Source organism: Eptatretus burgeri, chromosome 3, assembly GCF_056783735.1.
Source record: "Eptatretus burgeri isolate ZD-2024b chromosome 3, Ebu_testis_v1, whole genome shotgun sequence".
Classification (NCBI taxonomy): Eukaryota; Metazoa; Chordata; class Myxini; order Myxiniformes; family Myxinidae; genus Eptatretus; species Eptatretus burgeri.
This window is the reverse complement of record NC_140963.1, coordinates 117,452,010-117,467,833: the sequence shown is the minus strand read 5'-3', so window position 1 is coordinate 117,467,833 and position 15,824 is coordinate 117,452,010. Positions and strand designations below refer to the sequence as shown.

At 47.7% G+C, this 15,824-nt stretch overlaps 1 protein-coding gene across 1 annotated transcript in view; it reads right to left on the bottom strand.

Moving 5' to 3' along the window:
• The window catches only part of LOC147030806 (fibrillin-2-like), a 332,975-nt gene that overhangs the window by 185,227 nt on the left and 131,924 nt on the right, over positions 1–15,824 (bottom strand). Inside the window, exon 10 of the mRNA XM_085875239.1 lies at positions 11,029–11,250. Within this exon, the coding sequence (XP_085731365.1) occupies positions 11,029–11,250 (222 nt within the window). The remainder of the gene's footprint in view (positions 1–11,028; positions 11,251–15,824) is intronic.

Below are 15,824 nucleotides of genomic sequence, written 5' to 3'. Positions count from 1 at the left end.
ACCAAGGTATACAAAAAAAAAAAAAAAAAAGTAGTTCCCCATTATTACTGTATAAATAAAACGCAATTGTTAAATGTATCAGCTCCTTTTGTGTTTCTTTCATTGGCTCGACATGACGCGTGTTTGAGCATTAGTGTTCATAACTTGTTCATTTGGTCCGGCCCGACTTTGGTAACTCTGCTCAGTTACGCCGGATCCGAGTCGGCGATAGCGACTTGATTCGGACAAAGTCGGCCGAGGGTAAACTTCGCTGATAGTCGGATCACGTGGGTACTTAGGTAAATTGAAAAGTTGGCAATTGACCCTACCACACGTGGTCTATCCATTGGCGAACTTCGGTCCAGTCAGGACCCATCCGCTCCGGACTTATTCAGGGCGATGACCTTTACATTGCGGGCGATCGGTCGAGAAGGCTCGCGGCTCCATCTTGCGGTAATGCTCCCGGTCGACCCCCCCCTCCCCCCCAGCACCGTAACAAAATATATATATATATATATATATATATATATATGTATATATACATATATATTGGATTCGCTATATATGCTAGATATCCCTTCTTGTCGGGTTTTCCGTGTGTGTGTGTGTGTGTGTGTGTGTGTGTGTGTGTGTGTGCGTGTGCGTGTGCGTGTGCGTGTGCATGTGCGTGTGTGTCTGCAACGCGAGGCTCCAGAGCACGAAGCAGCGAACCAATTTCGATGAAACTTTGACAACATGTGGAATATATTATTCCGGTTTCCCGCCCGTCGGCGTGCGAACGACCACGTCTAACCAATAGTGGTCGCTTCGCCCACCGAACGGACAATCCAGTCGCGGCTTTCCGGATCAACGCCGGAAACCAGCCACGGGAGTGTTTTTAACCACACCACAACCTTGTCCGCACTCTATCCGCGCTACAGGTTCCGATCGCCAAATCTTCGATTTACCTAATTATTCGCGCGGGGAGGTTACCGAGAGATTGTACCTCAACGGGACCACTTGGAAACGAGCCGCTTCAGCAGCTCGCTTCCTTTTGGGATAACCGAGCGGGGTATTATCGCGCAGTCCCGCTGGACCCGATCACTTTACCGGCTATTTAAAAACCAACTATATTCCGAGTGCAAGATCGGGCAGTTCAATGAGGGAATGGACGCAGCGAACAGGTTTACATTCACACAAGGACATTTATGATAATAAAGCATGTATGCAATTAAACAAGGCAAAACACGTCTGCAATAATACAAGCAACAAAAGCATGACAAAAGAACTACGACCATCTCTACGAAATGCAATGCAAACATTTACAGCACACAAAGCACTTAACAATTTCCTACTTATTAGACGGGCCCACGGACACACGTACGCACACACACACACACAAGAAATGGTGGCAGAGGCCTTTAATAACGATCTCCAGCTCGGAGGACAGGTGAGCTGAAACCCAGAGCCGATCTCGAACCTCTTCACCTCGTGTGGTCTTCAAGTTGTTCGGACCCAGGCTCCAGCGAGAGCGAGCTGGATCCAATCGCCGTGAGCTGCAATCCTTCCGGATCTCCGGCGAATCCTCCCGTGCTTCTCAACATGTGCTGGTGAGACGAGGCGCCGATCCTTCCCGTCGATGCGCCCATCCTTCCCGTCGATGCGCCACTTCCCCCAAAGAACCACCTCCAAGAAGAGGTCGATGAGACGCACCAAGCCGGGAACCAAAATGGAGAATCAAGAGCTCCACGAACCAAGAAGAAGAAGAAGCCACCACTCGCAGCTCGAGCCGAGCGACCAGCTCAATTCTCCTCCAAGCAAAGCAGCTCGAAGCAAAAAAAAGCTCTCCCGAGCCAAGCAGAAGCCGAAGCTCACTGAACCAAACAAAGGAAAAAGCCTCCAAAAAGCCTCCTCCTGAGCCAGGCCTCAGCCGAAGCTCACCGAGCCAGCCGAAGCAAACAGCTTCCGAAGGCCTCAACCCGAACGCAAGCCAAGCAGGACCCGACGGTCTGCTGAACGACTACTCTCTGCTGAAGCAAAAAGCTTACTACTCAACTCCGAACACGAACAAAGAAAGGATCTCTTCTTCTCCTTCTCTTGCCCTTCCCCCGCTCCCGGCGTGACTCATGACTCATGCCCTCGTGCTCCATCCCCCGTTCATCCACAGGTGGGAGGGAGTTGTTGACATCATGAGTCACGGGACGGCAGGGTTCTTCTTCCTCTTCGCAGAAGAGGGGGAAGGATGTCTCCTTTCTTCCTTCCCTAACTATTAAATCGATCCGCAGCGCATCTAATCGATTTCTGAAAATTTAAACAATGGAATGCAAGCTTTCTAGGCAACAAGCACTTATCGACATAGCTGACTAAAGGAACCTGTATGTTGTGTGCAATCGAATTCCAAATTCGTAACACGACCCCCCTCCCCTTTTTACAGACTCGGCCTGAGTCGTCAAATTTTCGTGTGACCAGCATGTGTAAGTTTTCCCCAAGTACGTTCTACCTTCAGATCCCTGAGTGCAACATTTCTTTTTATGTGTCCCAAAAATAAATAACCTAATGCGCTGCATAACTAACTAAACAAACTCTCACAGACGCATTCGGACAACTTAACTCAAGTTGCCGGCGCAAAAACAAACATGCAGGTGAGGTTCCACATATTTACAATTTTCACTCAACTTATCCATTACTTAACCATGGCCCAGGACTTGTGATCTGTGAAAGGGGAGAAGGTAAAAGTCATTTCAAAGTTCATTGATGCAGGGGAATGGATGGAGATGGTCGCAAAACACAAATGAGCATGATGGATGCACGGGCTGCTTGCAGGGCAGTCCTTGCAAAACTGGATGTTCCTGGCGCACATGGTGATGGATGGACACAGGGGAAAACGCAAACAAGGGCTAGCAGGCATGGGGTCATGGCAGAGGCAGGCAAACTAGGCATGGCAAGGCAAGCCCATGAAGCACAGGCGGCTGCAGCACAACAGGCCGGCAGGTGAAGCTGCCCGGCCTCTGGTGTGGTTGCATCAGGTCCGAAGGGAGTGCGGTGGTGCCGGCCGCTCTGAAGGCGGGCTCGGACCTAGCCAACTGTCTCCCCCCACTCTATCGCCTTTGCATGTCTCTGTCCATACCCACTCCCATAATTTGCCACCAAACAACAAAATTTAGCCCTCTTTATTTTTATTATTTTTATTTCCCTTTTATAATTGTTTCCCGAACCCCCTTTGTCGTTTTTGTCTGGCTAACCTATCCTGTCAGCCTAGCCTACTCCCAATCCCTACGTTCCCTTTCTGGAGGGGAATAGGGAGAAACTAGCGTCCTGTCTCGAGGCCCAACGAAGCCTCAGAATAGCCTCCTTCGAGTTCAGCGATCTACCAAGGTGGGTCCAGCGGCCTACAACGAGCGAAGGGATGGATGGTGCAAAGGGGTACATTTCCGATCTATCCAAACATTCATTAACCTGAAACTACCCCGGGGCTTTCCAAAAACGCCTCACACTTTAATACTATCAGTTCTAAAAACCATGATTCCCGTCGCCTGTGTTGGTGTCCATTATAAATTTGGGCCTTGCCCTCAAATTTTCACACGTGCCCTCGCACAATTTCCTGGCTGGGCAGCGTGGCTCAACTGGCAGGAACTCCCCCTCTGCCAAACTCTAACCATGGCACCCCCAGGCCCGCAGGCTGCCTCCGAACTGAGCTGCTCCCTACAATGCGGGGGGGTGCCCTCTCTGGCATTGCCCCCCTCCGATGCCCACGTGGCATGTTGATGCCCCGGGTCCCTTTCCGAGGGTCGCCCGTGCCCACTACACTGCCCCCTTGGCATTCTGGCACTACGGGTCCCATTTCTGACGGGACGCCCATGCCCACTACACTATCCCGGCCCCTCTTGGGCCGTTGGCCTACTCTGGCCGACTAGTCCGGTGCCCGGGGTGCCCACTAAACAAAACTCACCTTTCCACAGCCATGCTCCCAGCCGGTCCATGAACTCCTGCACCCCTCCAAACGGGTTTCGTGCCTTCTCTCGACGCCAACAAAACGACCTCCTGTTAGTAAATTCGAATAACCCACTAGCTAACATTAATCTGACCCCAGGGTCACTTGGGTGGGAATCACTCCTCCCCCCAACCAGTCATCGCACCATGCATACCATATTCGCTCCACTCACACACTTTGGCCCGCTGTCCCATACTCACACATGGTACACTTTCCATTTCACAACTCACCAACACTCTATACTGCCATCCTTCTAACTAAATCCCCTGACTAACTCATGCTCCCTCGTCATCCCTTAAAACTCATGCACGTTCCATTTACTCTACGTAGCTTAGCTACATCTCCACTACACATTTCCAGTCTGTCCATGTCTCCGAAAATCAAAAAAATTCCCATTTCCTAAATCTAAACTGAAATCCCTCTAACTAATCCATTCCACGGGCTCCATGATGAACAACCCATGTCCCCATGAAGCCGGTCTATCATTAACCCATCCCCCTAACTCGTACTTCCTGTGCCCCCCCCCCAGACAGGGGGGGGTCTTCCATCCCTTGCCCAGGGAATCCTGTTCACCCGAAGCGAGGCTTGCATTTATTTTTTCATGCGCACACCAGCGCGGAAACTCGCAACATGCGCTCTTTTCCCCGTGACATCATGGCAGCTGTTCGTGCATCTCGTCCCTCCTCGGACGGTACCATCCGGCAGGGATTTCCCTTCTGCCGGATTCCAACCCTGCAGCCACGACGTCACCCAGCGCATCAAAAACAAGCCTCACGTTTCGAGGGGTTCCCCACGCGAACACATGTGCTCTGCTCGTTGGAGCTTCACACACATGCCCGCCTAGAGAACCCATCCGGTCCAAATCCATTACCCAGCCTATCTTCTGTCCGTCCGCGGGATCGGCTAATCCACCGCGTGCGTTTCGGGACCGGGCTTCACTCGCGCAGGCGCGCACGTGGCGGCCTCATGCGTACCACAGCACGGACCCCGCGCGCGCTGCCGTGCAAACCCGGCACTGTCCCCAATGCAACTTCGGCCGCTACTCAGCCTTTGTCCACCGTCAGGCACCATCGTCGTCGCACTCTCGCGCACAAACTTCCACGTGCCAAGACGCTCACACACCTCACCATGACACTAGGACATGTGGTTGCATGTTCGCGCATGCCAACCGCCATCTCCCTCACAGACAGCGCTCTCACACACGCGGTCTCTCTCACACACGGCGGTGTTCCTTCCACCCTCGGTGTTTCTCTCACACACTTCTAAACCACACACGCTGTTTCCCTCGCACAATCTGTTCCTTCCACACTCGGTGTGGAAGCCTTCCACACCACGCACATGCACACGCACACGCACACGCACACGCACACGGACACGGAAAACCCGACAAGAAGGGATATCTAGCATATATAGCGAATCCTATATATATATATATATATATATTTTGTTACGGTGCTGGGGGGGAGGGGGGGGGGTCGACTGGGAGCATTACCGCAAGATGGAGCCGCGAGCCTTCTCGACCGATCGCCCGCAATGTAAAGGTCATCGCCCTGAATAAGTCCGGAGCGGATGGGTCCTGACTGGACCGAAGTTCGCCAATGGATAGACCACGTGTGGTAGGGTCAATTGCCAACTTTTCAATTTACCTAAGTACCCACGTGATCCGACTATCAGCGAAGTTTACCCTCGGCCAACTTTGTCCGAATCAAGTCGCTATCGCCGACTCGGATCCGGCGTAACTGAGCAGAATTACCAAAGTCGGGCCGGACCAAATGAACAAGTTACGAACACTAATGCTCAAACACGCGTCATGTCGAGCCAATGAAAGAAACACAAAAGGAGCTGATACATTTAACAATTGCGGTTTATTTATACAGTAATAATGGGGAACTACTTTTTTTTTTTTTTTTTTTTTTGTATACCTTGGTCGAGGCTCGTATGAGAGCTAACACACAACTCACAGCAAGGAGGCATGAGACAAGAGGGGCGGGAGGGGAAGGGACAAAACAGTGGGGAACAGACACATTAGGTGAACTGTGGAAGGGAGAGGAATGGGGATGGGACGGGGATGGGGACTGAACACAAAAGAGCAGAACTATACCGAATACAGTGAATAAAGCACTTAACAGTTTTCTACTTGTTAGACGGGCCCACGGACACACATACGCACACACACAAGAAATGGTGGCAGAGGCCTTTAATAACGAACTCCAGCTCGGAGGACAGGTGGTGAGCTGAAACCCAGAACCTATCTCGAACCTCTTCACCTCGTGTGGTCTTCAAGTTGTTCGGACCCAGGCTCCAGCGAGAGCGAGCTGGATCCAATCGCCGTGAGCTGCAATCCTTCCGGATCTCCGGCGAATCCTCCCGCGCTTCTCAACATGTGCTGGTGAGACGAGGCGCCGATCCTTCCCGTCGATGCGCCCATCCTTCCCGTCGATGCGCCACTTCCCCTAAGAAACCACCTCCAAGAAGAGGTCGATGAGTCGCACCAAGCCGGGAACCAAAGTGGAGAACAAAGAGCTCCACGAACCAAGAAGAAGAAGAAGCCACCACTCGCATCTTGAGCCGAGCGACCAGCTCAACTCTCCTCCAAGCAAAGCAGCTCGAAGCAAAAAAAAGCTCTCCCGAGCCAAGCAGAAGCCGAAGCTCACTGAACCACCAAATCAAAATGCCTCCAAAAAGCCTCCTCCCGAGCCAGGCCTCAGCCGAAGCTCACTGAGCCAGCCGAAGCAAAAAGCGTCCGAAGACCTCAACCCTAACGCAAGCCAACCAGGACTCGACGGTCTGCTGAACGACTACTCTCTGCCGAAGCAAAAAGCTTTCTACTCAACTCTGAACACGAACAAATAAAAGATCTCTTCTTATCCTTCTCCTGCTCCCGGCGTGACTCATGACTCATGCCCTCGTGCTCCATCCCCCGCTCATCCAAGGGTGGGAGGGAGTTGTTGACATCATGAGTCATGGGTCGGCAGGGTTCTTCTTCCTCTTCGCAGAAGAGGGGGAGGGATGTCTCCATTGTTCGTTCCCTAACTATTAAATCGATCCGCAGTGCATATAATCGATTTCTGAAAATTTAAACAATGGAAGGTGAGCTATCTAGGGAACAAGCACTTATCGACATAGCTGACTAAAGGAACCTGTATGTTGTGTGCAATCAAATTCCAAATTCGTAACAATATACTGGGAATGTGCGCGTTTGAATTTCGTTGCCTATCAACCACCCGTTGCTGTGCAGCGGCCGAAAAACCGCGTACAGTATTTTCAATACTTGTCCTTCAGTTTTGAATGGAGAGAAACGAGACTTCGGAATAAAACACTTCGAGATATTTAGAAAATTTTACTCGAGCAAATTTTTGATTGAGGTTTTATTTTTAAAATGGTTGTCCTTCAAAAATCGGGTGTCTATTTACTGTCATTTTTTATGAGGAGTTTAGGAAAGTGGGAGGAGCTTAGGGAAAGTGGATGTGGTTTAAGAAAAGTGGGAGTGGCGTAAGAAAGTGGGAGTGGCGTAGGAAAGGGGCGTGGCTTATGAAAAATATTGTGTGGCTCAGGAGGTGTGGTCAAACAAGAGCATTGAGAGAAGTTTATCGGGTTTTCCGTGTGTGTGTGTGTGTGTGTGTGTGTGTGTGTGTGTGTGTGTGTGTAACGCGAGGCTCCACAGCACAAACCAGCAAAGCGATTATTTTTCAAATGGTAGTCCTTCAAAAATAGGGTGTCTATTTACCGTCATTTTTTATGAGGAGTGCCAGTTGGCAAAATACACAATAGGAAAAATCCTGCCAGGCAGAGGAACAATTGTATGTGAACCAATACGTCTTGGCAATGAATCTTCGTCGGTGGATCGGTCAGAATGAAAAGCATCGTATCCAGCGCTTCGATCCTTGCGAATCCCTCGTCGCCTACCGTGGGGTGGGAACGGGGCCCCCTTTTTGCACTATCTCAGCGCGGGGGAAAGGGGGAATTGTTGATGCCCTGGAGGAGGGAGATTGGCTGGCTGGCTTGGGTCCCGCGACGAGCGATCCCACACCGCGACCTAGTCGCTGACCGCCGTCCTTCTCGCCTCGGACCCGAGCTCCTTTGCCTCTTCCCGCAAATCTTCTCAGCCGACTCCAGAACCCAACTCGATGACACACCGATGACTTTGCCACCCGACTCGACTCTTCCTGCCACACCGATCACTTCGCCACCCGACTCGACTGACTTCATTCGCCTTGCGCTCGCATTCTTATAGGCCAGTAGGAGCAGCTAATATGCAAATATTTGGATCAGGATGACCTCGGTGGCGGAGCCACGCTCGCCCATTGGTCGGAGGAAACTGGGGCGTGAACCTCCCCTGATCCTAGAATTTGCATATATCGATTTCACACAGACGCGCCTGGAGGCGGGGCCAAGCTGCCCCGCGCTTGCTAATTGGACGGAGGGGAAGTGGGCGTGTGGCGTTTGTGATCCGAATTTTCCTCGGAAAGGCCGCTATTTGCGCTCGCGGCTCGGTGCGTATCGCTGAACGGGCCCAAGACAGCCCGACGCTCAGTGTTCACAGGTGGTGCGGGAATGGCCGTAGAAGGAGAGAGGTAAGGGTGGTGGAGAGTTTTCGGTGGTGGTTTGATGGTTATGGTGCCGTTTGGGAATGACGGTGAAGCGATGTTTGCGGGATTGAGTTGTGAAGGTAAAGGTCGTGGCTGTTGGCGTTGTTGTTGTTGTTGTTGTCTGAGGGTTGGAGCATGGTTATAGTTGGTGACGATGGCTGGCGTGGTGGTTAAGGTGGTTGTTGTGTGATGGCGGTTGAGACGTGGTTGGTTCAAAATAAAGATAGAACAGAAAAACGGCTATCTCAAAGCGTCGCAGCCCGAATGAATCGCATAAATTCATTCGAGACAACGGGTTTGGGCTAACTACACATGTACTTAAGAGATATCTCACCTACGGGTCCTGAATGGTGGTTTGCGAATTTCCACAATTCGCATTCATATATATATATATATATATATATATATATATATATATATATATATGAATATATATGAATATATATATATATATATATGAATATATATATATATATATGAATATATATATATATATATATATATATATATATATATATATATATATTTCTGTTATGGATGTTACGGTCGGATATATATATATATGTATATACATCCAGCGGTAGGTTTTTGTCGATATGCCTTGGACTATTGTGAGTACCTCATTCATAAAACTTTTTGAATACCCCCACATAGACCCTCTTAACATGCAGTCAATGATTGGTTGACACACCAAGCAGATGTTTGCATTTGTGGTAAAATACTGGGAGTATCACTGCATCAGTCGTATGTTTGATATTTGCACCAGTTCTAAGGCCACAGAAGTTATGCAAGACCTTCTGGTCTTCGGCTTTCACAATGATAATGATGTCATGGCAATGAAGACAACTGCACAACCCTAGAATGAGGTGCTTGGAATATAATTGGACAGACAAAGTTGATGAAACAGCATAAATTGAAGCCAACTCCAGACCAGATATCTGATTCCAGCAGAAAGTCCAGTTGAAAGGATTCCGTAAGCCTCCATGATCCCTGCATGTAATCATCTGGCAATCCAGGATTAAGCTGCAGTTCAAGCAAGATGCATGTTTATTTTCTCAAGTTCCAAGCATTGGGCTTAATGAAGCCCAAAAACGTTTTCTTTGTGAATGTAACAGGAGTTGGCATCAAGTCCATTTCTTGTGTACATACTCTGAATACCATGTCAAGTTAAAAAGAATGGATTTCCCAGGCGATTTAGGTTACAAGCATGAGCCATATAATAGTACAACACCAAAAGACCAACCTATCACTCCTTCCAAATCAGTTACAACATTCAAGGCATCTTGCAATGTTTGGACCTTGACCGCCTTCAGCAAGAGCTGAGAGCAAAGACATGCCACCAAGGCTGCCCAGCATCGTTGTGGATGACGTAATCGAAGTTCAGTGTGCTCTGTCACGGACAGGCTAACGATTTCCAGCTGCCAAGCGGTTAACACGCAGAAACAATTACCGCTTGCACCCGGACGTCTGGAGTTTGGTCTGGCAGCATAAAGCTAGGTGAGTGAGGCTGAAAATGGCTGAGGGCCAGTAGAATAACCGTGGCCTATCCGTGCAACAAGAGTCAGCCTAAAAGTGGGTCCATGTGGTCCACTCTCCGGTCTCTTTCTGTCAAACAACTTTATGTTGCATCACACCAAGTAAAATTACAAAGATCATCTCAAGGGACAAAGGATAGAGCTCTATACACATAAAACAATATGTAACTTTGATTTCCTGTGTGAACATTCTGTTGATATACAACTCGATGATGCAACAAATGCCATCTGTGATACGAGTCAGGAAGTAATCTTTGTTACTTATTTAGTATATAAAAGGCTCAGGCTTGAGTCTCCTGTTTGTTTTGATCAGCTTGTCTTTCATTTTAACATTTGAGAGTGGTTCAAATTCACCTGAGTCGAATGTCAGACCCAGCCAGCTTGTCCCAACAAAAACTTTCCCCGGTCAACCCTACAAAAGGTATGAATAATAGTGGCTGTTAAAATACGTCGTAGCAGCAGTCAACTTCACTGCTGGATTTTTGCTTATAAAACCTCTCTAAACAGCAGGTCCACAACTTTTTTTTAGTGCTGTCTAAAGGTCACTCAGTCAAGGAGTACAGTGAAACTTTATAACTTTTCTTTCCCTGTTTGTCAGACATTTAGCTTAATCTTTGGAGGTCGGTTATCCTCCATTGTCGCACAAGAAGGTCAGAACTTCTTATGTTCAATACTTTTCAAAATATCTTCAAACTGCAGTGATCATGAGAGGAAAAATTACAATATGGTGTCTCAGTTGTCATCCCAGCTTTGCCACCATTCTTCTGTTGGTCTAATAATATGTATTTGTGCGTCATTTCAAAGCTTTGCTAACATTTTAGATCTTTGCCGTGCTGGCTTCTGCAGCATTTCAGTCTTACGGTCCTGATCTGACATAAGCGATCATTGCTTCAACATATAACAGTGATGTGGAATATTTCCTTCGATAAAATGGTCGAAACAAAACACAACTCACCCCGCAGAGGACCCCCTCCAATTCCTGGTCCAAACGAGCTTGGTCCTGAACCTGGTCGAGCACCACCAGGTCCAAAAGGAATTGCTGGGCCAAAGGGACCTCCAGGACTGTAAGGCAGACTGCCAGTGGCTGGTCCATATGGAACGATGGGTCCACCAAAACTGGCTGTACCAGGGCCCGGTGCAAATGGCAAGCCACCAAGGCAGAGATGGCGAAACTCCTCTGAAAATATAACAGGAAGAGGAAAATTGACATTCTACAAGAGCTACATATAAAACTGAGTTGGTATACAAGTTAAGTAAACACACTCTTAAACATTTGCTTTCACAGAGAGCTGCTTTACATTTGTGGCTGGGTCTATTGAAGGTCACATGTTGGCACTTATATACAAGCAATATTATCTTAGAATGGCTGTTCTGTTTTTTTTTTTTTTAATCAGGGGACTCATTTAATAGTCTTAACTCAAACTCATTCATTTCTCTTTATGTATCACAGTTAAACCCATCCATTGTTGATGCAGTTCAGCCTGAGATGATGTGAGGAATTATAATCGTGTTCACATTTTTTTTCTTGTTGATGTAGCTGTAAGAGTACAATTTTACTGGCTTTTGACTTGATGGGATGGCGTAAAGGTCACACTGACACTCATGCTGGAATTTAGATTAAAAGCTAAACATGATTATTTCGAGCAGGCTGTCTCATATGGGGTGGGTGCCTAAGATCAGAGGTTATCATTTATATTTAACAATCGACACTGCGACCGGAATATGTTAAAATATATTAAACTTAAGAAGTTCCTGTCTGCTTATGTTTAATAATCTCACATGACGTGAAGAGTGCTTCGAGTCAATGCCTCATTTGTGTAAAGTATCTCATCATCAGTGACATTTGGTTGGACAAATCAATGAAAAGATGAACCATAATGGAGGCAGTCATTTTTAGTCGACTTCACCAATCAAGTGAGAGAGAAAGAGAGAAAGAGAGAAAGAGAGAAAGAGAGAAAGAGAGAAAGAGAGAAAGAGAGAAAGAGAGAAAGAGAGAAAGAGAGAAAGAGAGAAAGAGAGAAAGAGAGAAAGAGAGAAAGAGAGAAAGAGAGAGAGAGAGAGAGAGAGAGAGAGAGAGAGAGAGAGAGAGAGAGAGAGAGAGAGAGAGAGAGAGAGAGAGAGAGAAAGAGAGAGAGAGAGAGAGAGAGAGAGAGAGAGAGAGAGAGAGAGAGAGAGAGAGATAGAGAGAGAGACAGACAGAGAAAGAGAGAAAGAGAGAAAGAGAGAGAGAGAGAATATATATATATATATATATATATATATATATATATATATATATTCAGGTAATTTACTAAGAACAAAAATCTCAAAGAAGTGTGACAGCGAAGAAGAATAATTCCAGCATCAGTTTTGAACATGCATTTTGACCTTAAGACCTCATCAGCATGACATGTCAGTGTAAAACACAAAGCTTGCTCCACCGAGAGTTGAAATGATGCATGCAAAGAGATGAGCTGTCAGGAAGCACAGGATAAAGCCGATTTTGCCAAGGACTCGGATTAAACGAAAAACAAATGCACGGTGATATACAAATTGTACACATTGGAAAATACGTTCCACGAGATTGAATGGAAAAACAATCTGAATTCTCACTATTCATCTATAACTCGTGCATGCCCGTAGGTGCAAACAAAACAAAACAAAACAAAAAAAACTTTCAAACCGCATGCCAGAAACAACTACACAGGCCGTTCCTTCGCTCTCATATGCCCGTACGTGCATGGCCGTACATGCAACAAAAAAAAAAAACTTTCAAACTGCGTGCCAGAAACAACAACTACACAGGTCATTCCTTCGCTCTCGTAAACAACGACTGGATTGGGGCATTGTGTTTATCTATAAATGCGCATAAGAAATCGAGAAATTATTAGAATACAGGAAGTCATCACTATGCGGAAGTAGTGCGTGCCCAAATGGAATGTTCACATGCAATCCACAAATTATCGCTTGCATTGAAGTAACAACTGCTGTGATATTTACACACACAGAGTATACACGAAGTCATCATTATCCGGAAGCCCGTACGTTGTAACCCGTAATGGGGAACGCGGCTGAGCTTCCCTTCCCCATCAGTCACGCAACAACGTGTATTGTCATTGGTTTGGTAAATAAATGGCCATAACTTGGGAAGCACTTGTCCGATTAATATCAAACCTTGAAAAGGCACATCCTCAGGTCCCCAGCAATATATCTGGCAAGTTTCAATTAGATCGGACCAGGTCACAGACACACACACACACACACACACACACACACACACACACACACACACACACACACACACACACACACACACACACACACACACACACACACACACACACACACACACACACACACACACACACACACACACACACACACACACACACACACACACACACACTGCTGGAATTATAGATAGATAATAAATGTCAGTGCATGTCAGTATGTGTGTCTCCACCATAACTCCAAAACCATGAAACCTAGTGGCCTGAAATTTTGTATGCACATGAAGGGAACTCCAAGGGAGTGCATGAATGAAAACTTGGTGTTTTGGTAAACTTAAACACCCCTTTCACGATAATTTATGGTAAAAACAGAAACAGCCTTACCATTGGTGAGCCTGCATTCAGTTCGCTGAGCTCGGGGGGTCTTAATCAGCGATTTTGTCCACTCAGCTCAAATATGCCTTGCCTTACACCAGTTCTGTATGATAAAGCTTCAGATCTACGAATCGCTGTATACATCGCTGATTGCTCATCTTCATACCAAGGAATTGCTGGATACATAGCAATGCTTATTGATGCCAAGAGACAATGGTGTTCATGCCTTTATTTAATTTCTGCAAATGCGATAAAATTGAGAATCTCTTAGAGTGAGCCGAATTTCAGGGTTTGGCCTGAGGAGTTAACCTTAGCAGTAGTTCCCACTGCTGAAGGGGTGTTCATTTGTCCAATTCGGACATTGCTTGACACTCAGGGCATCTCTGGGTGGTGGTTAGTACGACCAATCGCGAATCGCTTGCTAAGCCTGCTCCTTATTAACCATTTCATTGGAGTGCTTGGTTGAGTGCTTAAGCCATTTGGCAAACCCCCTACAGTTGATAGCGGTATGACGCACACAGTTCTTGTTATCTGGTTCGTCCACTGAAAGTGTTGTGAATTAGGGTTTTTAATCACACGAGATCGCATTTTTCACCTCTTTCTGCGATCTGCTTTCATTATAATAATGTAGTTATATGTCACCCCAGTATTGTGCCTTCCCTTCCCCTCACATTGCCTTTCCTTCTCCTCCCCTCATGTTGCTCTCCTCTCACCTCATGCTGCCTTCCCTTCCCCTTATGCTACCTTCCCTTCCCCTCATGCCACCTTCCCTCCTCCTCCCCTCACACTGCCTTCCCTCTCCCTCCCCTCACACTGCCTTCCCTCCGCCTGCCCTCACACTGCCTTCCCTCCCCTCCCCTCACACTGCCTTCCCTTGCCCACCCGCTGTCTTTCCTTCCCCTGTCACCTTCCCTCCTCCTCCCCTCACACTGCCTTCCCTCCCCCTCCCCTCACACTGCCTTCCCTTCCCCTCCCACTGTCTTTCCTTGCCCACCCACTGTCTTCCCTTGCCCTCCCCTCACACTGCTTTCCCTTCATATAGTTATATTAATATACCAATTTTAAAAAACCTTCAATGTCAAATCAAACCTTGTGTTTGGAATTCCGACAAGGAGAAAATTGGGGCACATATGGGGGAGAATGCATGCAGGGTATGCTGACCCCACAGGAGAGGACAAGTGACCCCACAAGAGAGCACATTCATGCAGCAGGAAGCGAGGTGCATCGGCAGTTGCTGCTTGCATGAAGAGGGACATCGACAGCACACGTGGCCATGGTACAAATGGGTAGATTGGGCTTTGTAAAGGGCTCTCCATGGGGAGTGTGTGTATGTGCCTGCATGCTTATTTACATGTGTACGGTAAATTCCACCTGGGCCCATGGTGCTTGGCACTGTGCTGGAGGTTACAGGGTCATTTCAGGAACCATGTGCTTTGGCACACAGGGAGCAGATGTGCTGTGGCACCGAAGCCACGCGGGATGTGCAGTGTGGGTGTGGGGAAAGTTGAGTGTGATGGTGAGAATCCGTGCATGTGTGCGAATGAAAGAATGAGTATATTACCGGTGCGCGTGCACGGTTAGCATGGACTGTGAGGAGGTTGGAGGAATGCATATGGGGGGCTGTTATGGACTAACAGTTTAGTTTTGAATTTAAACAGCTTCCCCAGAGTGTAGCATGTACGAATCTGATTTGGAGTGAGCCGACCGGAGGGATGCAAAGGTCACTGTATGGGCGAGCATGCATGCATGCATGCATGCAGGCAGGCCTTTGCCAGGTAGATAGCAAGGGTTTTAAATGCTCTCACCTGGTTTTATGTAGAATCCGGCAGTTAAAAAGAAATGTTTCTGTTTGGGCACATTTTATTGCTCCGTAAAGCCCCATTATGCTGCCTTCCCTTCCTCTCATGCTGCATTCCCTTCATCTCCCCTCATGCTACCTTCCCCTCCCCTCGCGCTGCTATCCCTTCCCCTCCACTCACACAAACCTCTTCCCAAAGGCCCTCCACCACCATACAACTTTTCGAAGGTCGAGAAGAGAAAGGTGTCAGGAAAGGTGCGGATTGGACAGATGAACACTTTTTTGGCAGTTGGAGCTGCTGCTGGGGATCCATTCTGCAGTTTGAATTTTGAAATTCATTGAGAGATTTGAGAGGAGGAGGAGATTGGG